Source organism: Equus quagga, unplaced genomic scaffold, assembly GCF_021613505.1.
Source record: "Equus quagga isolate Etosha38 unplaced genomic scaffold, UCLA_HA_Equagga_1.0 153_RagTag, whole genome shotgun sequence".
In the NCBI taxonomy this organism is placed as follows: Eukaryota; Metazoa; Chordata; class Mammalia; order Perissodactyla; family Equidae; genus Equus; species Equus quagga.
Window position 1 is genome coordinate 5,219,211 of NW_025796915.1, and position 24,557 is coordinate 5,243,767.

At 43.2% G+C, this 24,557-nt stretch overlaps 1 protein-coding gene across 1 annotated transcript in view; it reads right to left on the reverse strand.

The window, feature by feature from the left end:
* The window catches only part of LOC124233071 (thrombospondin type-1 domain-containing protein 4), a 548,658-nt gene that overhangs the window by 410,373 nt on the left and 113,728 nt on the right, over nucleotides 1-24,557 (reverse strand). Inside the window, exon 7 of the mRNA XM_046650144.1 lies at nucleotides 12,680-12,782. Coding sequence (XP_046506100.1) covers nucleotides 12,680-12,782 — 103 coding nt within the window. The remainder of the gene's footprint in view (nucleotides 1-12,679; nucleotides 12,783-24,557) is intronic.

Genomic DNA, 24,557 nt, shown 5'->3' on the forward strand with positions numbered 1-24,557 from the left:
ATATTTTATTTTTTTCCTTTTTCTCCCCAAAGCCCCCTGGTACATAGTTGTATATTCTTCGTTGTGGGTCCATGTAGTTGTGGCATGTGGGACGCTGCCTCAGCGTGGTTTGATGAGCAGTGCCATGTCCACGCCCAGGCTTCAAACCAACGAAACACTGGGCCGCCTGCAGCGGAGCGCGCGAACTTAACCACTCGGCCACGGGGCCAGCCCCAGACAAACCAGTTTTTAGAAATTATCCTTGGTTTATTTCCTCCCCCTCCAGATATACTGTGCCCCTGAAAGAATCCTGAATTGAAAGGGTCACTGTGGGAAATCAGGCCTGCCTCCAACCATTTCAGCCATCCTAAAGTCTTCTTTCTGAAAATTATAATCAGTTACATATCGTTTGGTTTTATTTACATTTTAAATGTGAACGCATTTTAGCTTTAATGTACAATGATCTGTGTTCATCATATTTATTTGCATCATTTCCATGATTACTGTTTTTTAAAATCAGAAACTTCATACAGGCATTTGTAGTGAGACCTACGCAATGCTTGGCAAACTCTGTCAATCATTTAAGTCTCATCTCTGTTCAAAAAAGAATAGGGACTCACCCCAAATTTTCAAGCAACTAACAGGGTTAATGGGCACCCATGTAACTACAATTTGAAAGACTGAAAAACTGTAAAGCCAGCAAAGAGGCAGCGTCTATGCTGCCATTTCCCTCCCCACACCTATGCAGACATCACTCATCAACCCCAATGACACTCCTTGTTCCTGAGCCCAGCACATCAGAGGGATGCTCAGCCAGAGCTGGCACAGGCTAGGAGATCTGTTTGTTATGACTCACGTACTCAGTACTCAGTTATGCGTCACATAACGATGGGGTTAGGTTCTGAGAAATATGTTGTTAGGCGATTTCGTTGTGTGAACATCACAGAGTGTACAAAAACCTAGAGGGAAGAGGCTGCTACACACTTAGACTATATGGTGCTAAGCTCATGGGACCTCTGTTGTATATGCAGTCCGTCGTTGACCAAAATGTCGTTATGCAGCATATGACTGTATTCTAAAAACAGCCAGGATGATAAACAAGGAGCATGCTCCAATATACAGGGAATCAAGTGAAGGAAACAGAAATATTCAGCAGGCTAGTAAGACAAGATTCCAGGTGACACCATGGCTGCTTTCAAATATCTGAAGGAGGACCCTGGACATATCCTTCAATGTGGTTCCAAAAGGTAGCTAGGCAATAAATAATCATTCCAGGGTGAACTACAGTGGCATTATAAGAATGTGTTGAGGCAGAGTTCAGACAGTATGAGGAGGCAGGTAAAGCAGGCCACCAGGGGAAAGACGGAGTGCTGATGCACTCTCTCTCCCCTCCTCCCACCCCGACCACAGATGTTCAACAGAGCTTTCTTCTAATCCTTTGTAAAAGAGTCCCACTGATCTACAAATGTTCTCACTGAAATTTCTAGGAAATGGAGACTGACAGGTATGGTTGCTGTTTAATGGCTTGGGGGAGGGATTATGCAGATGAGGGAGAATTTCTCTGATAAATATGCAAAGAATGGACTGAATTTACAATTTAAATATAAATTGCATAATCATTGAATACTTTCTAGCTCTAAACCCTCTAACTCTAAACACCTCTTGGTACTGGCCCACTAGTAAATTCTCAAAGTCCAGGCAAGGTGCAGCAAAATGTCCTGACCACTCCCTCGGGACACACCCCTACCAATTTACAATAAGAGACCTTTGCTCAGAGAGTGAGAGAACTGTGCTACAAGGGATTAAGACAGAGTCGCAGGATTTCCTGGAAAAGTCTTAGTAGTCTTGATGTAAAAACACACGTTTGTTTTTAAAGGAAATGAATTGGTCATGGCTTGGTTACATGGAGGGAGAAATTCTTTCGTAGCCCCTGCGGCAAACGACAGCTCTCAGCTCAGCAGGCAGTTGTTATGTAACTTCTCCTTTCATTTGACTCTTCTATTTTATTCTATGATCTGGGGCAGACCATCCAACCCTTCATCTCTGTTCCTGCATCTGTAACAGGAACACGTAGTGACATCTGACGTTGCGTATCCTGGCCAGCCATGCTAGGTACAAGGACTGAGGCAAGCTTTGCAGAAAGCTGAACTTCTCAGAAGAGAGAAACTATCAGCACCACTGAGCTAACTGATACAGGCACAGTCAAAAGTTAGCGTAAGGGAAGCCATCTTATAGAAGAAAGCCATGTTGGAACCATGAATAACTCTGACTCACCAGCCCCTTTGAATCTCTGCTTTAGTTTGCCTAGATAAGTAAGGGTCTGTCTTGGAGGATTTGCAGGGTCTGCAGATTTTCTGGCCCCTCCCAGCTGCAATAAGATGGTAACTTTGTTCTTTTGAATTTTCCAGGAAGGTGATGGCCTCTAGACAGAGATTCTATGCTGATATCCATGACAATGCAAAGATCTGATATAACAACTCCCAGTCTGCAACACCAGGAAGTTCAACATTTCCTAACCTCCTCCCCTATAATCCACTGGCCTATATAACTGCTTCAAGATTCTGTGCCCCCTTAAGATGGTTCTTTTGGACATTAGTCGGCCATCTTCCTCCTTGCTAGCAAGCTGTAATAAAAATCCCTTTCTCTCCTACCTCCTCGCCTCTTGACTATTGGCTTGTCTTGGAGCGGGCTGATGACTCCCACCTTGGGAGGTAATAAAACGACAGGATTGGGTCTCATTATTTAATATTTTGCAATGAGTTTAAGCTCTATGCTTGGTTTCAAATCCTTAAAATTACTCATATTTAGACTAATCTGCTTATTAGATGTTGAAATATATCCTGAGGCTTTTCTTTACTAATTACCCAGAATGACACTGATTCAAGTGCCAGGAAAGAAGCTGCTTTTACACGAATCATTTACACCTTCCAGAATACCCTAGAGCAGGGGAAATTTTCTCCCTCAAACAATATTTCCTCTTCCAAATCCTCCATTTCCCAGCAAAAAGACTTACAGAGATGTATGATAACCATTTGTTCCATCCTACATTCTCCTTACTCTTCAGATATAGAGAGAAACACAGTGTGGATACAAAAACTAGACATGTTCTAGAAGCATTTCACATATATAATCCCACTGGGGAGCAAGAGAGCTAAACTAATGACAGTGATTATGGAAACCAGGGGGAGGGAACAGAATCAGTACTAACCCCCTTCACTTCTCCCTGAGGTCACTCCCTGACACAGGATGCAATGGGGTAAAGCACGCCAGAAGCCCAGCCTCTCCCATGCCCCATGTAAATGTAACTTGGTCAACCTTAATTATGCCAGAATAATGTCTGGGAGCAAAGGGGACCCACACAGTCACATGTCAGACATACATAAGGAGGTCTATCTATAGAAATCCTCAGAAATGTAAACACAATGAGAGGAAGGAAAGAGTGACAATCGTGTTATATTCCAGTTCCAGTAATCCCTCAAAGGTGTTAAAAGCCCTGTAAACTTATTGATGAAATGAGAGCTGACAAGCCAGGTGGGCACCCTGACTTGCCGTAAGTTTCTGTCATGGACATTGGTTGTTTTGGGCCATCCAGGATCCACTCTCCCCTCTTGTGGTTCAACATCTAGATTTCCTTTTTGGGAATCAGTTCTCCTCCTCTGTGTGAGTCTCAGCGAGACTGTCAATCAGGACCCCTTCACTTTCCTTCCTCCCACCCCCACTTCCCCAGCCGAGGGGTGGGTAATGTGGCCTACACCAAGCCAATCAGGCTCTTACTTCCAGGGCTTTGAACCTTGGATGGAGAAACCTGTTATAATTTATCTATTGGAGCAGCAGCACGCAAGTAAGACCGTCAGCTCTGTCCACCTAGACGCCCAGAGCTTCCTCAGTTTCTGTCTTTCACCGAGCCTGGTTCTGCACACTTTCTGTTGATTCTCTAAGCTCCTGGATATCCTTCCAGTAAAATCCTTTTGTGTTTGACTCATCCTAAACTAGTGTCTGTTGCTTGCAAAAAAAAAAAAGAAAAAAAAGGAATGCTAACTAATACAGATGTCCACCTTGCTTCCTGAGACTCTGGACCCATCTAAAGATTTCTAGGCCCAACAAAGCCCTTTGATCCTAAATGATTCTAAAAATGATACTTTGTGTATGAGTCCATTCTCCCTAAAATTCTCTTCCTCTTCCATGTTCAGTAAGAAAGAGTATTTAAAATAAAATGGAACAAGAGAGAGAGAAAGAAAGAAACCAGCAAGCCTTAGAATAGTTCTACAATGGTGAAATTTATACTGGCTTCAAATGTCACTTTCAGGAATTAGAGAGACAGAGACAGAGAAGGGGAAAGAGAATAACGGGCTTTTTAAAGTATAATTTATATAAAATAAAACACACAGATCACAAGTGTACAGTTCGATAGGTTGTGACAACTGTATACACCTGTCTAACACCATGCCAATCATGATATAGAACATTAACATTACTCCAGAAAGCTCCATCATACCCCTTGCCAGATAATCCTTCTCCACTCCATAGGCAAACACTGTTCTGATTTCCATCACCACAGCCTAATTTGTCCTGTTCTAGAATACCATGTGAATGGAATCAGACAGTATGTACTCTTTATCTGCCTTACTGTGCTCAACAGAACATTTCTGAAATTCATTCAGGTTGTTATATGTATTAGTAGACTGCTCTTTTCTTTATTGCTGAGTAATACTCCTTTGTATAAATGTACCAGAGTTTGTTTATTCAGTCCCTTGTTCATGGATATTTGGGTTGTTTCCAGTTTGGGGCTATTACGAAAAAAGCCGCTGTGAACATTCTTAAACAAATCTTTTTTAGGAATATATGATTGCTTTTATTTCTCTTGAGTAAATGAAATTTTATTAAATGGTGAAGAAGCTTTCTATAATAGCTTGTGGAGAAGTAATAACACACTTTCCCAGGAGGGAAAAAAATACCTACTTTCCATCTATTCTTCTGGGATAGCGTAGGTTCACAGATACCATTCTATTAACCCCTTACTCTCTCTACAAGCTTCATTCTGTCAATCTACACACATCCTCATTTCTCTACTACTCTAGACAAACCTCTCTCTCTCCCCTCAAACTGGCAAACACTCTCAATATGCCTTCTTCACAGCTTTTTTTTTTTTTTTTTTTAAAAAAAGAGCTAGCTACACTTACTGGATACCATCCCTAATTTCTTTCCCATAGTTCTCGACAGCCCATTCTAGTCTCATTTCCTCGGGTCTCAATCTTTCCTTGACCCCTTGCAGTGTTCAGCTGTGTTGATCTCCTCTCTCTTTCTTTGTTTTTTTTTTTCAGAAGAGCTAAACTTTAATGACTCAGATAGTTTTTACAATGAAAACAGGTACCTGAAGACTGGTCTTGAATACTCTCAACTGTACAATTCTTCTCCTGGCTTCCACACACATTGAGAGTACAGATTCTATAGCTAGACTCTAAGGTTTGAACCCAGCTCCATCACTTACTAGCTGGGTGAGCTTGGGCAACTTATTTAATTATTCTATACCTCTGCTTCTTCTGTAAAATGAGGCTGATAATACTACCCATCTCACAGGGTTGCTGTGAGGATTAAATGAGTTAGCATTTATAACTGTGCCTGGCATGTAGTAAGTGCTCAGTAAACACAAGCAATTTCTATTGTCTCTTTTGTTCCTCATTGTGGTATATGTCATAAGAGAACTTTATAAACCACAATAGACTTTATTAATGTAAGAGATGATACAAGGCATTACAATGCCTGGGTGCTATGTCTTCTCAGGCTCCTCCACCGGTTGAGCCTCGTTCCCTGCTTCTTTAAGGTGGACATCCCCCAGAGCTCCCCCCTTGGTTCTCTGGCCTCACCATTCTACACTTTCCTGAACATCTTACCCATCGTGGTGGCTTTAATTATCACACCAAGGCCAACGACTTCAAATACAGGTCTTCAACCCTAAGATATCTCCCTTAAACTTCAGAGTTTACCAGCAATGCTGCGATTCAGTCAAACTCAACTTGTACAAAACTGAAATGACTGTTCTGTTTTCACAAAGAGGTTGCCCTCAGGATCTTGCTTTGTTCTCAGTGCTATGCTCATACCCTAAACAAACACGGCCTAGTCTTGTCAGCTATTCCTAGACGTGTATAAGAGAGTTCAAGAACCGGTCTGGTGGGGGGGGGGGGTTATTACTGGACTACTCCTCTCGTTTCCCTCAGGCCTGCCCTGTCTACTCTGAAAGGTTCCTAATGGCTATGGACTGTCTGTGCAGGAGGGGTGGGCCGGGGGAGTGAGAATGCCAGGCCCCTAGGAATGAAGCTGCTTCATTAAAACGTGAACTTCCTAACCCCGGGTCCACCAGTGCTTGGTCCTAAGCCTTCTTCCCTCCTGCCTCACAGTTTCGATATCACTGTCCATGTTTTTATCTGACAGCCCTTGCCCCACGCTCCAGCGTGGTGTCCGTGCCAGGGCAGACTGCGGGACTGGTGAAGCAATCAGCAGCACCCTTGGTCACCTGGGCACCAACATTCCATCTCTGCCCCTCAGAGCTTTCATCAGGCGGAAGAACTTGATCTAAGAGGCTCCAGGCCCGGTGGCTGTTAGAGACGGCATGGCATCTTTAATATTCCCTAGAGCAAAATCTACTATTCTTGCAAACACTCTAGTAAAAGTCACCTGGACTCACAAGGAAAGCCTGCAGGGAATTTTGTCAGAGCTTCTTGCCTGTGCTGGTCATGGCTGGTGACAGACATTTCATTTCTCCTCCTCTGAGCACACGGTGGGATGGTACCTCCCTGCTGCCTCTGAAGATGCGTGTGACATGTGACTTGCTTTGGCCAATGAGATGTGAGCAGAAGCAACAGGTATCATTTCTGGCAGAAGCTTCAAGAACCTGTGCATGATTCACTTGTTCCTCTTCCCTGCGTCAGCAGAAGCCTAAGCTGAGATGCAGCTTCTATCAGCCTGGGCCCCTGACTGGGCAGAACATATACTAGATTATACATGTAGCATGGGCAAGAGACAAACTTTTGTTCTGTTAATTCTTTAGGTTTGGGGTTCTTTTTTACTGCTGCGTAAGCTAGTCACTCCTGACAGATACAATGGCCCTATTCACGTGACCAGTTGGCAACCTCGAATTTCTGACTCAGCCTCACCTCTGGCTTTTAGATTTCCACTCAGTTTAGTTCAGCTCTCAGGGCCACACAGTGCACTCAATTATGCAAGCACAAAGCTGTCCCCTGGACTGACTGAGACTGATACCTGCGGCTGCACAGCCCACAGTGAGCCAGCAAAACTGTAGACTCTACTGCTGCCCGGCCCAATACTGGAGGCATAAAAACAGGTACAATTTTCTCCAATGTCAACATCTAACCAAGAGTCTTCCTATTAAAGTGTCCCATTCTAGCTAGGTTGACCATATAATTTATTGTCCAAAGTGGTTCTGAGTGAAATGGGACTAGGGTGACAGGCATAAACCATCACTGTCCTCAGTAAACAGGAACACATGGGCACCAGAATTCCACTTCCATCATCTTTACAATATTAGGTCCAAGGCTATGAGAAAAATTCCTAGAGGCATTATCTAAGGATAGATCAACATATCCAGGAAATGCGATTAAAGGCCTAGGAAGAAGCATGTGGTGAAATTAATGTGTTTATCAGAGAATGTCCTCCACTTTTACTATTCTATGCGGCACTGGACTGAATGAGTCCAGCTGTTTCCCTAAGCAGGCACATGCGGATAGCAGCAGACATCCAAACCAAACCAAGAGCCCAATGCAAAATCCAGCCGTAAAGCATGAACATCCTGCAGAAACATTAACAGCATCTTCCTCCCACTGGTCAGCCTGGGACTCATTTAAGAGGAAGAAGAGCAAAATCAAGAAAACGATCTTAGCAACAAAAAGAATTCTTTAAACAAAGCCAAAGTAAATGCAGCTTCAGTGACCATAGGCTCCTCCTCTCCTAGGCATGTGAGACAAATTAACGTCAATAAATACTTTAAAAGAATGCTGAATTTTCTAGGTAAAGTAACACATTGTAGAAGACAGCTAATTTCTCTAATCTGCTGCTATTTTGCATTTTTCTATACACCAGGATTCTACTTGGCTCACTGAAAATTTCAGTGGCTTATGGTTAAGGAGTATAGAATGATTTTTGTAGAAGATGCTATTTTTCTGTCTGTCCCGATTCCCACTTGCCCATCTCCGCTTCATGTGACATGGGTCCCCAGCCAGAGGGTTGGTCACATGACCTGAGCTAGCCTGAGTACCCCCATGCCCGGAACTCAGGTCCAGGGATGGGAATATGATCCACGCAAGACCAAAGTTTGGTTTTTCTGAGATTGAAACCGTCACTGGTTTCCTAGGCTGCCATAACACATTACCATAAACTGCATGGTTTAAAACGACAGGAATCTATTCTCTGACAGTTCTGGAGGTCAGAAATTCAAAATCAAGGTGTTGACGGGGCCGTGCTCCCTCTGAAGTCTCTGGGGAAGAATCTTTCCATGCCTCTTCCTGGTTTCTGGTGGTTACCCACAACCCTTGGTAAACCTTGACTCACAGGTACATCTCTTTAATGTCTGCATTGGTCATCACATGGCCACCTTCCCTGTGTCTCTGGGCCTGTGTTGTCACCTGGGGTTCTCTCCGTCAGTCTCTGTGTCTCTTCTCTTTTTTAAGGATACCAGTCATATTGAATTAAGGGCCCACCCTACTCCAGTATGACCTCTTCTTAACTTGCATCTTAATTACACCTGAAAAGACACTATTTCCAAATAAGGCCACAATCATAGGTACCAGAGATAGGACTTCAACACATCTTTTTGGAGGACACAGTTCAATCCACAACACTAGGTGAGAGAGAGTCTCTCCCACTATGACTGCAAGCTCAAAGCCATGTAAGCCTGCCCACACACCTGAGAAGTAAGTAAACAGAACCAAGAGATGGAGAAATACAGAGAAATGTAGGGTCCTAATGTTAATGAATCCCTATGCAGCTCTATCTGAAGCTCAGTCCACCTCTTGGACTTCCTAGTAACATGACCCAAAATATTATTCTTGGGGCTGGCCTGGTGGCATAGTGGTTGGGCTCATGTGCTTCACTTTGGTGTCCTGGGGTTTGCGGGTTCAGATCCTGGGAGCAGACCTACAAACCACTCATCAAGCCATGCTGTGGTGGCATTCCACATACAAAAAATAGAGGAAGATTGGCACACATGTTAGCTCAGGGCTAATCTTCCTCACCAAAAAAAAAAAGCATTGTTCTTGTTTAAATGTATGTAGGTTGGGTTTCTGTCACTTACAACCAAGAGTTCTAATTAATAGGTCCATCAGTGAATGATGCTATATAATGTGAATTCAAATAGTTCCCCATAATCTGGGTGGGAAAGAGCAAGTGAGATATATATGAAAAAGACTGGCCATGAGTTAATAACCACTGAAATTAAGTGATGAGTATACAGGAGCTTATTATTATACAATTATACTATTCTCTCTACTTTTACATATGTTTGAAATTTTCCAAAATAAAAAGTTAAACCAATTGTTATCAAAAAAAAAAAAAAAAATTCCTGCAGTATTCACACTTAAAATCCAGCGCAAATCACGGCAAACAAAAGAAGATAAAGCGCAGAATCATACATAAACCCAAAAATAGTGGGCATCCACAGGGCATATTTGTAATACATGAAAATATCAGCACGAGTGTTCTTTGTGGCACTCATAGGGCTTTTGATACCAGATCTGAGTCTACTAGGGCTTGACAGGATCAGGTCTGGGATAACAGTGGCTGGCAAATGACCACCCCAAGCTATGCAGAGAAGGTCTGGCAACAGGCTTCTGCTCAAGGGGAAGCAATAGAGTGCACAGTGTACTACTGGAGGATTTCACCTTTCCTCCAGTTAATCACAATAAAGCTATTATCCATGGCTAGCAATAAAGCAGGGTGTGGCTGAGACAAAAGACAGGGTTACTTTTCTAAATGTGTACTGACAAGACCGTGGTCCTGACACAAGAATATATTTTACAGTTTATGAAACACCCGTGATTCTGTACTTTAATTTAGGCTAGAGTTGTCACCTCTTCTGGATCCTGACTTCCTCTTGGATTAGAGGTTCTCAACCCCAGCTGCCCATCAGAATCACTTGGGATCTTAAAAAAATCCTGTTGCACAGGCTGCACTCCAGACCAATTAAATCACAGTCCCTAGGGGTGGGGCCCAGGTATCAGCATTTCTAGAAGGCTTCTCAGTGATTCTAATGAGCAGCTAAGCCTGAGAAGCACTGCCTAGATCCCTCAGGTGGTCACTCACTTTGCACATGTGCCTCACTTCTCTGGGCATCTCCTGCTGTTGGTCAGAGCAACCCCACTTGGTGACCTCCTCATGTGGGTAGATCGCAATCAAATCAGTACCTAGTTTCTTCCTCGTTGGAGTCTCTTCCTAGGGCTGCCATGACAAAATACCACAAACTGGGTGGCTTAAAACGACAGAAATTTATTCTCACAGTTCTGGAAGCTGAAAGTCCAAAAGTAAAGCATCGGCAGGCCTCGCTCTCTCTGAAGGCTCTAGGCAAGGATCTTTTCTTGCCTCTTCCAACCTCTGGTGGTTGCTGGCAATCCTCGGTGATCCTCGGTGTTACTTGGCTTGTGGACACATTACTCCAGTCTCTGTGACTGTATAGTCACTTGGCGTTCTCCCTGTATGTCTGTGTGTTTTCTCCTCTTCTTATAAGACCACCATTCCTACCGGATTAAGAGCCCACCCTACTCTAGCAGGATCTCAACTGTTTACATTTGCAATGATTCTATTTCCAAATAAGCTCACATTCTGAGGTTCCAAGAAGGATGCTATTCAACCCAGTGTACTCTTCCTCACCCACATGAAGCAAGTCTTAGACATTGTCTTCATCAGAATGCATGTAAGACGTTGCTAACTGGGAACACAATGCCGCTTTTAAAAGTTTTCATTTTGAAATCATTTTAGAGTTATAGAACAGCTGCAAAGATAGTACAGAGGGTTCTTGTATGCTCTTCACCCAGCCTCCTCTAATGTTAACATCTTATAAAACCACGGCACATTTATGAAAACTAAGAAATTGGGGCTGGCCCCATGGCCTAGTGGTTAAGTTTGGCGTGCTCCGCTTTGGTGGCCCAAGTTCAGTTTCTGGGCATGGACCTACACCATGTGTTGGCAGCCACGTTGTGGTGGTGAGCCACATACAAAATAGAGCAACACTGGCAACAGATGTTAGCTCAAGGCCAATCTTCCTCAACAACAAAAAACTAAGAAATTAACACCAGTACAATACTTGTAACTAAACTCTACACTTTATGCATATTTCAGCAGGTATTCCACCAATAGCCTTTTTCTGTTCCAGGATCACATCAGGATACCACCTGGCATTTAACATCATGCTTTGAAGAATGAAAAGTGTTTGGACCAAGCTGTGATCTACAACATCAAAAATTCACTTCAGGCTTCCTTCCCTAGTTCACCCTCCAGTTTCTTAGCCACCTTCATTTTTGCATCCAACTGGCTCTATGTTTCATCTACTCATCTTTCTTGTTTGGATCTGATAGCCCCAATTTTTCAGTCAAGTTAGTTCTTAACAATTTTGAGGTCATAGGACCACTCTGAGAATCCACTAGAAGCTACAGACTCTCCTCTGAGAAAAATGCACAGACAAAAACAATTTTGCATCCAATTTCAGAGCAGACATCAATCCTCCCTTCTCCCCCCCGAGGGCTTCCACCTAGACAGGACCTTCCATAGTCTGGCTTCCCCAAGCATTGATTCTGTAATGAAATCAACACAACTCACTATCAAGCTCTCTCCCAAGACAATTTCTCTAGATCCTGGACATAGCAGCAGTGTTCTGCACTCTGGGTTTTGGCCAACACCACCTGCCCCAGCCACTGCCTTGGGCTGAGGCTGGGCAGAGCTCTCCAGCTGGACACTGAGGACAGCTGGACTCTTTCTGGCCAACTTGGCTGTCAGTATTGAATCCTACAAGTTTTGCTTGATCCATCACCACTTTGGAGCCCACTTTCTCTGTGATGGGAAGAAATATTTCAGAACTTAACATTTCTCAGTCCAGAAGCCATGTTATCATCTAGGTTTCAACAAAGAAAGGTGACTCCAGGATCCAGAGCAGTACTGACAACTCCTGCCAAAACTGGATCTTCTGCCATTTTGAAATGGCAGGAACCTTGGTCCCAGGGACAATGTCTGCCTACCACACTTCATCTTTGGAAATGGCGTGCAAGGTCCTCCACAGTGAAAGCCAAACAAGTGTCAACCCTAAAACCCTACATGTTCTCTTAAGCCACCACACCAGCCCCTGTAGCAGGAACCAAGGAAAAGGGAACCTCCATGCCCACTCACTCCTGACAACCTTAATTTGAGCCTCTTGCTCCAACCTGTTCATTGAACGCTGTTCTGTCCCACTCGGTCTGCCATCCTCGGAGGCTGCTTGTTTCTATCAACACCTCATCCATCTGATTGATGGTCCAGGTGTCACCTGAGCTACCTACCTTTAGTAAAGACCCCTGCAGGTTCCCCTGTGCCCTGGGGTCACACTTTCTCCCGTATTGTCACTCTAGCCAGGATCAAGTCAATTCCTCCAAAATCAACCACAAGGCAACAGAGTTGGAGAAAAGACAAAAATTATTCCTATGGGCAGGGCTGGGTCTATTCTTACCTTCTGCAAATGGTTCCCATTCATAAAACCGGCCCATGAACGGCTTGTTGTTGTAGGATGCACACTGTACCTCCCGGATACTTCTACTGCTTTCTGGGCACACCTAATAAAGCAGACAGCAAAGAGCCAGTTAGTGTCCATTTCTTCTCGCAGCCACAGTCAAGGCCAAGGAGACCTCTCCAAGTTTATGTGCTAGCCTTCCTCTACCAAAAACAGGGTTTCTGAAAATTTGCTGATCGCCTACAACAAAAATTCAAAATGCAGATCCCAAGGCTTCATAGCACACGTTCTAAGTCAGAATCTTTGGAAAGACACTAAAATTTTAACAAGTCCCCCAGGTTGTTTTTGTACACCAAAATTTGAAAACCACTAACCTAAACCTTCTGCTCCTGACAAATAGGTCTGCTCCCCTCCCTCAAAGAGGTCATCCACTTCCATCTGTTTGACTTTGTTTGTGCCATTCCCACATGGGATAATATTCACAGCAAACCTGTACGGAGCCCTTAGCACGTGCAGGCGCTGCTGTAAACATAGGATACATATTAACTCATTTAATCCTCACAACAAACAATGAGGTAAACATGCTAGTTTTGCAGATTTTTCACAGACGAACAAACTGAGGCATGGAGGAGCCACACAGCCTGGGAGGGCAGAGGCTGGATTTAACTCCAAGAAGTCTGGTGCCCACCAGGCTGCATCTCAGCATGAACCCTATCTTGTCTAAATTCTCTCCGCCATCTAACGCAGAAGCTCCCAGCCTTTGCATGCAAAAGAATCACTCAGAGATCTCATGGGAAATGCAAACGCCTGGATCCCTCCTCCAAGGATTATTATTCAGAAAATCTGGGATGAGGTCCAGGAATCTGTATTTTATCAAATTATCCAGGTGATTCTGATACACTAGACTACTCAAAGAAAATATCCAGCTCCCTCTGGCTTATTTCTTTCTTATTTATAAATGGTAAATATGAGCAAAGTGTGACATAAAAAAAATAAATGTGAAATAAAATAAGATTAGAATCTCTCATTCAAATCGTGGATAAAGTATGGCCTAGCTTTTTTAAAGCTAGCTACACTCAGTTTAAGTGTGGGCTGTGTGTGCATGAATGTGTGTTTTAATAATCAGAAGGGAAAGGAATCTGGCCCCTTAAATATTAAAAGCCTTGTGTATAAGAAGTCTCTGGAACGAATGGCTAAGGAGATAGCTCAAAGTCTGAAGGATTTACAAAGAAATCTACTGTATGTATCAGAAACACCAGGTCTTCTGGAAGATGAGGGAACAGAGGGAGGAATAGAGCGAGATGGAAGAAAAAATGTCTCCTCTTGATAAAGGACAGTCTGGGGAGGCTGCTGGTACAAACACCAGGGTGGTCATAACCTTGCTGCAGCCTGAGCCAAACCATATGGAGCAGGAAGCCATATGAAATAGAACGTGATGGAAACTGGTGGGGATAAAAGGGCCAGGTGGACGGGCAGGGTGGGCTGAACTCTGACAACCAGTGAGAAGCTGACAAGCCAGGGAAGGCTGTCTCCAAGGGCGGTGGAAGCCAAGCTGCTAGCGTCCCTAAAGCCAGAACCAGGTAGGCTTCCAGCAATACCAGCTGTCTCCATGAAGGATTTGGGGTTAAGCTGCTTTTTACAACCCTTTGGCCAGAACCAGAGTTCGACTAGGATGTGATCAGTTGGGTGACTTGGGAGAAGGCACCAACCTTGCAATGAGAAAGACTTGCTAAGGAGCTTATTAAAAATACAGATTCTTTGGCCTCACCCCAGTGGGAGGGTGGGGAAACAGGCCCAGGAAGACATGGTTGAATTGCTCCCTCAGGTATTCTGGTGCCGCCAGCCAGGCACCAGACTGTGCAGCAGCAATGAAGAGCCACACCCAAGCCTCAATCTCACTCCAAATTCCTTAACACATAGCGTTCGAGCAGAAGAGAACCAAATCCAACCCCTTCAATTTATAGATGAGGAAACCGAGGACCGGAGAAGTGGCATCCCAAGGTCCCAAAGTGAGATAGGAAGAGAGCCCAGAGCACTGACCGCCCACCCCGGCTATCATCAGAAACCAGAGATGAGCTGCTGGGTTGTAGGTTTTCATACGGAAACAGACCAGAACAAGCGGGCTAAATGTCCTGTTCCTCAATTAACCACACCTATGCAAAGCCAAGCTACAACGAGGCTTCAGCCAGAAGCCATGCTAATTAACCTGGTGGCAGTTACCAGAATTGGAAGCTGCAGACCACAAAAACTTGGCCAGTCTGCTTAATCTCTTTCTCTCCATCAGCAAAGTATTGCCTATTGGCCAGACCATGAACCAAAGCACCTTCAGAATCATTTTGAATTGCTCAATATTTGATGACATAAATGTATATTTCATGACATGGAAAGCAGTCCACAATCCATTAAGTGAAAAAAGTGTTACAATCATTATCGGGGGGCGGTGTGGAGAGAGAGTTAAAAGTTTTATCTCTGGAAGGTGGGTTATAGATGTTTCTTTCCTCTTCATGATTAACTTTTGGTTTATTTGTATTGTCTAATTTTTCTGCAATAAATATGTAATATTTATATAATAGAAATTTATCAGTATTGAGCCCTTCCAAACCCATTTGGCCCTCAGCCAGCCTTGCATGTGCCTGTAGTTTATAAATCTACAGGGTGTTTTAATACCCCACTAACACCTGGCAGTCTTATTCCATCCATATGCATCTGCCGAGACAACCAGTCACCTGTGATGGGTCATTCAGGATACCCCATCCCGTCAACAAGTTCTTTTTTTTTTAAGTCCAAATTATTTTGGAATCATTTTTCTTTTAAAGATTTAATTTTTTTCCTTTTTCTCCCCAAAGCCCCCCGTACATAGTTGTATATTCTTAGTTGTGGGTGCTTCCAGTTGTGGCATGTGGCATGCCGCCTCAGCTTGGTTTGATGAGCAGTGCCGTGTCTGCGCCCAGGATTCAAACTGACGAAACACTGGGCCGCCTGCAGCAGAGCACGTGAACTTAACCACTCGGCCACGGGGCCAGCCCCAACAAGTTCTTTATATCTGAGCATGGCCCAGTTACCTCCTACGGCACGAGGGCTTAATGTGGCATCAGACTCAGTGGGGAGTCAGGTGCTGAGGCAGCAAATCCATCTACAGTTGCCAGGAAGCAGCCCAGCCCGAGGCTGACTACGGTACCCAGCAAGGGAAGGTGCAGCAGAAGGTAACAAGGTGCCCTAGCAGATGGGCATGGCCCTGTGCATGACCCCGAGCAGGGACTCACATGAACCAGGCAAGCTGCCAGTTAGAGGTAGGGCACTACTTCCTGGGGAGGAGAGGGACCTGGCCAGAGAAGGGCAAAGCTCACAGGGCCCAGATATGGACGTGGGTTATTGAGGCAGAATTATGGTACAGGAGAGGAAGGCAGAAGCCTGGAGTGATGACGATGATGTTAAGAATAGCTAACTTTTATTGACACTTACTAAATGCCAGATACTCTACCACATGATTTATGTATGTTAGCTCATTTAATCTGCACAACTAATATACTCCTTTGTCACATGAAGAAGCCAAGGCAATGAAAAGTTAACTGAGCTGCCCAAGGTCACAGAGGGAGTGGCAAGCAGGATTTGAACCCAGACACTCTGGGTAGAACCTATGCCAGTAACTAGCATGCCATGAACCCCTTAAGATTGCGTGACAGCAAAGTCAATTTGCAAGGGGTCCTCAGACAAGGAGGCCTTAACTCCTTCTTGCTTCCTGTCAGGAGAGGTCCTCAAGGCCAAGGTCAGACTTAGCGTCTGACGCCTGGTGAAGCAGCCCCAGCTGTAAGGAGCAGGGAACTGTGGACTGAGGATGAAAACCAAGCAGGGCTGGGGAAATTCTGTTTCATGTCTCTTTTGGAGATTACATCTGTTTGTGCTTGTCATACTATTATCAGTAGATGATCTCTCATTGTAACAGACTCTCTGAAGTGAAAACTTCCAGGTTTCAGATCATTTTACATTTGTTATATTTTAAGTGGGTTGTTTCCTGATGCCATAGACTGAGTCACCCTCACCTTATCAGTAATTGTCTCTATATTACACTGTGAATTGGCTTTGGGCAGATTTCCTGCAGACAGCTAATCCTTTCCGTGGGCACAGATTCTTGTAATTTTCAGGCCAGGAAACTGAGACAGGGAAAAAGCCATGTAGATAGAGATCAGGCTCACTCAGGATGGGGCCAGCAAGGACCGGAGCTTTATAGCCAAGAAATGCCCCTGGGAGATAATCTCCATCAAATGCTTCCCTTCCACCCCAAAGAGGGAGGGATGTTTCCACTGGTCTCTTATGGGAAGAGGAATAAAAATGTACTTTAATAGAATGAGCTGAGTCCTTATAATGCACTTCAGGCTCTATCCAAAGTTCCATCGAGACAATTGCCTGGGGTTGCTATGAGTCACAAAGAGTATTATGGAAACTCAGGCTGTTTCTAGTGACCCTGGTTAGTCTGAGATGACAAGTGCCAGTGCCTAACTTCACTGCTCAAGAGGCCACTGTTGGTGATCACACATTTACCTTTTGGCAATTAATTGCTTTCAATTCCCCAGGAGACTGAAGAGCATCATCCCCAATGAAGGAGGCAACAAGGAACATGACCCTGAAACCTGCCTGGGTCAGATACGCATTTTTTTTATCCTTTACATTACTTTGGCATCAATCAAAAGACCAGCTACCATAGCAACATATGATGTATTTAACATCACCACAGCGAAGAAATCTAAAAAAAGAAACCTAGAAAATGTCCCTGCACTGCCATGAGAAAGTGGCTATGTGACCTTCGGCAAAGCACTTTGCTTCTCTAAACCTAAGTGACTGCATTTCAGTAACAAACCCAGCACCACGTGCACTCCCCAAGGATTCTTGTGAGGATTAAATTAGTAAGACATTAAGGTTTCTAGCATGTAGTAATGTTTAATAAATGTCTCTGGATTCATTTTCATTTAGCTGAATTGGAATCTAAATGAAAATGAATCCAGCAGACATCAAAACGAATCCAGCAGTTCCATAAGCTGTAAGTGCCCGAAAGGCAGGTGTTCTGAGCAAACATTCCCCTCGTTTCTCTTCTGCAGCTGGAAACAGGCTTTGTGTTCTAGCTGTAGAATAATATAACCATGGACCAAAATTTCTTACAGGTTATCCAGCACATTTTTCAAATATATTTAATATCTGATTTCTTGAGTCACTTGGAACAAACTCAGCCTCACAAAAACTCTTCTGTGCCCTCTTACCACTTTCAGCGCTCCTCCAGACAGTTAGCCAACTGGTCCATCCAAAGAGCTGGGCCAAGGCTTGGGATTTAAAATAAGAAAGGAAAAAAACCTGAGGGTTTCTTAGTTCTCAAACATTTTTTTTTCCCCATCCAAGTTCATAATATTCTTCTAGAGAAAAGTATTTCCCTCTCATTCAATACATACATCAATACACTCAATACATTCAATACAATACATACAGTAACATCAAGACTCAAAAGACGTTAATATGACTAAGCCCATCCATTCACCCAGGAGTACCTTACACATTTAAGTACTCCGAACACACATCCGTACAAATCCAGGCCTATCCTAGGAGTGCTTATTTATTCCTCCCTCCTTAGATTATTTACATATCTCTATATCTCTAAGAAGGTCTAAAAGGGAGCATCTTTTTTCTAACTAATCAGGAAGTAGACGGCAAAATGTAAATTTTTTAAAACATTCAAAACTCCCACTCCCCTACAAAGTACAAAATTTCCTAGTTGCTACCTTAGGGGTCACATGAATATGACTGGCTTCCTTCCCCGGTGCTATCTGCCAGGGCAGAATGGAAATTCCTTCAAAGCAAATATTCCTTGTGTCTCTCCCATGTGGTAGGTGTTGTGACTATTGAGGATACAGAGAAAAATCCCTCATAATAGTCTCTTGTAGGGATTTCACAGGCCAAGGTGAGACAAATACGTAAACAAAACATGTAATCCAATGAGAAAAATTTAGTGAACTGTTGGGCACTAAATTTCTAATCTTACAATGCAAGAAGCTGACTGATCCTTCCCAATATTGACAAACAAAGAAAACAAAAATTGTTAATATACTATATATAGTCAAAAATATAATTAAAAATAAAAACATGGCTAGCAGAGATCAGCAGAGTGGGAGGAAAGGAGGTCATTTCTAGATCTTTCAAAGCGAGGAGTCTACGAAAAAATATGAAGTTGATACAGCAAGAAGCAGAGGTATTAGTATGCTATTTAGAGTTAAGGAGAGAATGACCATAAGAACTAAAAATTAAAAATGACTGACTGTGATTACATCTTGGGAGAGGGACTAGTATATGCCTCTCTCTACCACTGTGATATTTCTTACAATCTGTACTACATTTCATAATCATGAAAAGCGACATTTGTGAACAATTCATATATGTGTGTGTGTGATTCATACATATCTGTTTCATACATATTAAATATATTTATATAAAATACATGTGAATATTTATATTTATATATTTAACGTTTAATATTCATATATTCACAGATGTATTTCATATATAAATGAAAGGCCATTGATAGAATATGAAAAAGTCAATAAGAGAATTTTCCATGGAAAATTCCCAGTGGTCTGAGAGGATGGAAAACAGAATGATGCAAAAAGCACTGACCCTAGCATGTATTTCCCAGATAAGGAGATTGATGATAAGCTCTGATTAGAGAAACTTACGTTACGCCCCTCAGTTAGAAGGCCTATCCATCCACTAACTGGCCCCACAGTTCCTGGCAAGTTTTACGTCTCACAGAAATAGACGGAATTCTTACCTGGCCCACCTGCTAAGTTTCTCCTTAAAACTACAGGAAGTTGTTTGTCAGTTCCTTTCTCATTCAGTGTGAGACTAGAAATGGGGTAGAATTGGAACTGCCTAAAGAGAGCTTAGCTACATGGGAGATTTGTCCAACATCTTCCCTTCATTTTCACTTACTCCAAGACAGAAACAACTCCAGGGGGACAAACCCATTGTCAGAAGCCAGTCTCACCCCAGGGAAATTTACTGGAGAGTCATTGATACCAGAAATCATCGTATCCACGTTTGCTACAAGCTGCTTTTAGCCCCAGGAGTTTTTCCCCTCATAACATTAAGTGCACTCTGTCTAAACTCAGGATCACGTCTCCTTTGGCAGCAAAGCCCTTTAAAGACTCATAACCTTGTCCCCGCCTTGCACCAGCTGACCCACTGCAGCCTCCCTTCTCTAGGAGGAGCCGAGTGTCAGTCTCCTCTCCAGGGAGAAAGCGTTGAGTTCAGAGTGCCTAAAGAGAGGAAGGTGGCGAGAGAGACACTTAGGCCTCCAGGACAAAGGGCATAAAGTGTCGTGGTGGTTAACATAGTTAGCAAATAATAATACAAAACCCCAGAAACAGCTAGTAGAAAAGACTTTTATTTTAACTACATCCCTCAGGCACCTGAGGGATTGCTGTATGTTCTCTCTTCCTGTTTCACCCCTATAAAGACTAGCTCTTTTGCTCCCAAATCTTGGCCTTCAATGAGCTTCCATAAAGAAGAAACTTAACTATTTGCTTGATTCCTTGAATACTTGTTATTTTTAGCCACAGCTGAGCAAGTGCAGGGCTGTGGATAAACTATGGATACCTCCTTGTGTTGCCCCTTCACTGCTGAGGACATACTTGCAGGGAAGACACCGCTCATTGGAAAAACATCTGATTCCACCGAGAGGTTCCCCAAGACCCCCCATCTTGCTCCTCAGTCCTTATGGGAGCACAAAGGGCCTCTAGGATCACTGTCACCCCCTTTTCCTAGAAAAATCCTCCCCTCACCCAGGTAGCCTGCAGTTCTCCAGGAGGCCTCCACTGACTCCACCCATGCCAGGTTAATTTCACTGTCCAGAGATCTCAAAGCCCCTACACTGCACATGCAGTGATGCCTACACCATGCACTTGTTATTACCTATTTATGGGGCTCTCTCTCCCACTGGACTCTGAGCTGCTTAGAGCCGGGGCTTGTTCTAACCTCAGTGTCCTTGACCCACAGCCTAACACCTGACCCACTCAGTCAATGTCAATGCTGTGTTTATGGACTCCAAGCAAGAACCTGCAGTGGTGACTGACTTGGAGCATTGCACTAGTAGATGTCTAAGACTGATGCCTGCTCTAAAAGACCACAGATTCTCTATCCATCCTGGGCTTTGCCACCTTAACGTACCCATACACATTGTAAGCAAGAAAAAAACCCTTCTTTATCTTTAAAAACTACTTTCAGAGATCATTAGTGCTGTATTTATTATCAATTTTGCAGTATTTCATAGTGGACATCTTACATGAATCAAATAATCCTAAAGACACACTAGAATGCTTAAAATTCCCAGATGACATAAGATAGGGTTTCACATTAAACATGCACATTTGAGGGTGTAAAGAATTCATCGGCATGAAGTTATGTATAGTTTCACTTTCATCACTTTTAATATGACCCAAAGGTGATTACAGTGAAACTACATCACAACTAAAATGTTGGGTCTCTCGACAATGTTGTTTTATTGTTGGGCAAAGGGAAAGGCCTCTGGACCAAAGCTAACCAGAGGACAAAGGGAACTCTGAACAAGGCTGACCATCTCATCCACAATGTCATGACTTAGTACCTCAAAATTGGAAGCTGTTCAGATATGCGGAGACCTTACTCCATTCCTATCTACAGAGAGGCACGTAAGCCACGTTCACTTATCCAGGTCAAAAGAGTTTATTTATTAACAATGTGTCAGCACCAGACCCAGCTCCTTATATACACGGTCTTCTCTGAACCTCACATCAACCCTATGGAGAGTGGGTACTATTATTATCTCCGCTTGGCAGATGGTCCTCAGAGAGTTAAATAACTTGCCCAGGGAAACTGGGGTTTACATCCAGTTCAGCTTTGCTCCCAAGCCCACTATCCCACACTGCCTTGCAGGCCTAACATCCAGTTAAACCAGTGGATAGAATTGCTTTTTGACTTTGCACTATGTTTTAAGAAGTTTCTCACCCATCTATCTCAAGTATGAAAGTCAAACAAGGCCCATGAGATACTTCTGTTTTGAGATGTTAAAGAATAAATTCCCCAATAAGGCTGTGATTATTTAAAGTGGGTAGGAGGAGGTGGGGGGGAAAGGAAGGAGGGTCTCTACCACCTGGCAGTCATCACAGCACCTGAGATTCTAATACAATCCTGCCCTCCTGTCTTCGACTAAGCTGCTTCTTTGCCCCCAGTGCTCTTTTCTCTTTTTCTGGCCATCCTTGAAAGCCCATCTCAACTGTACACTCCTCAGTGGAGTTTTTCCCAACCCTATGGCTTCCTGCTCTGTCCCCTACAGGTCTTTCCCCTCGCTAACATGCTCCAGCACCAAGCACAATGACTAACTAGCGGCTGCATTTGGCACCTTCTCTACCATTGGACCATAAGAGTGTAAAGGGAGGGACCATGACCAATGATGAGACTGTTCCGAGAAATGGAAGGCTGCAAAAACATATCCCCTAACTCAGACCACCTTCATATGCATTACCATGCATCTCAAGACAGCATTCTACTGTGGGGGTGGGATTAGAAAAGGGATATTCCACCCAAAACTTGGGTGAGATATACTGGGCACTTAGTTTAAGGGATGGAGTTCCGAAGTCAATGGCTATTTCCAACTTGCCCTGGCCTACTTTCCATTCTTTTTCTTCTCCCAGGTAATAACTGGGAGAGATCTCTAAATGCATGCATTATTTTCTAATCTTTGGAGAGGACATAAGTGATAACCTGTATTCTCTGTTAGATTAGTAAAATTTTTTACAATATTGTCCTTCACCTTTTTCCTCTTTGAGTGGGAAAATTTACATAATTTGGGGGTTCATGTTATCTCTTCAGGTTGGACATTGGGGAAGATATGTAAATGTCTACATAAGGTCATTGATGCTGAGATGCTGGAGCACACGGGTTCACGTAGGGAGTGCGCAAATAAGATACAGGACTAAGACTGTTCTCCTCAGAAAGGCCTGCTTGCAAAGTTGCTCTTTGGCTGGCATCTGGGAACTGGCATTTCAGAAGAGTTTCCATCACTCTCCAAGTGATAAGAGTGACTCACTATGCCCAAACTATTTGTACAAGCAAGATAATGTATGCTGAACTCGTGCTTTCCTCCTGGGAGTCTGGAATTTGGGTATGCGGCAGGCAGAGGGTGCCTATGTGATCAGACCCCAATAAAAACTTTGGGCATGGAGTCTCTAATGAGCCTCTCTGGTAGACAACACTTCACACACATTGTCACAGCATTGCTGGGGGAATTAAGTGTGTCCTGCACAACTCCACAGGGAGAGGACTCTCCAAAGCTTGTGCCTGTTGTCCTCTGGACTTTGCCCCACGTGCCTTTCTCTTTGCTGATTCTGCTCTGTATCCTTTCATTGTAATCAATCAGAGCTGTGAGTATGACTATGTGCTGAGTCCCGTGAGTCCTCCCAGCAAAGCATCAAACCTAGGAGAGCTCTTAGGGGCCCCTAACATGGGAGTTTTAAAGTGTTCATGGCTTACACCTCAAGTCACAAGAAGCCATAGGCTTATAAAAAGAAGATATGTAGTAATGGGACCTCTAAGAAATGACATCTCTGAATAAAGTAAGTAGGACGTGATTTGGGATGATAGGGTGCACTGGGAAGGACACTATGTAAAATGTTACAACCAAGAGAAGGGAATAAAACCTGCACAATCCTTTGTCAACAGTTACTTCTTTGTCCTGGGGTGAGATGTTATTTTGCCGACTTCCAAAATGATGGCAGACATCATGAATTCACAAGAATTTTCTAAGATTCCTTGCAATTCAATCTCCTCAGTTTGGAGTTACCCCAGCACCCAGAGCAGCCACAACTTCTACATGGGGAGAAACAGCCCTGCTGTTGGCAGCATAGGTCTAGCAAAAAATGCATACTTACAAAATGTAGATTAAATGAAAGAAATGCTAAGCAGACATCAGGTCCACATACATACCAAACACCCTCTGTCTCTTTTCCCTTATCTTTATAGTTTACTTGATCTTAAAATTAAGAAACATACTACTCAATGGGAAAATATGTTCTACATTAGAAATGAATTCATTTCACTTTAAAAGGATAGCAATGGATATTCAAGAACAGGGACCATGTCTGATCATGGACACAAGTATTTCTTTTCAATTTATAAAGCACTTTCCTAACATCACCTCATTTGATCCTCATAACAACTCTATGAGGTAGATAATATGACTTTTCTTTTATCCTTCATGGTATCTGGTCTGTTACAAGACAAGCAATGATGCTCAACTGAGACTTACTGGTTGACTGATTAGTAATGGCCTTAGAAAAATTACTGCTTTACAAAAATTAAGAATTCTTGAAGTCTGTCAGTGGAAGAACAAGCTAAAAAGCAATCCAGGCATTCAGAGGAATTATTAAAATCACAAATTAAGTCATTTCTATGAACTCTATAGCAGGAAATATATTTTTAATGAGGAAATTGAAGCTAATATATAACAGCTGTCCTGTTACCTGGTAACGGAGTATTAAGGCAGATTAAATTATTAATGAAAAATATGGCAAGTTGGAAATTTAACCTTTAAACATTCTCTTATTCCTTTCTCTTTTATATACACAGTATTTATACTGATATTTTTTTAAAAAACACATTTGGTCATCTTATGTAGTTTCCATTTATAATTTGCTTTGCTCCTCATTAGCTATGGAATCTCAGCAAGTTATTCACTACCAGATTTTTTCACGATATGGTATCTAACATGTTCATGCCTGGAATAGCAGGCAACCTCCAGGAAACTTACTGGGTGATACCTATGCTAGTCAAACTCCCAAAACTCCCCCTTCTTTGGCTCCACCAC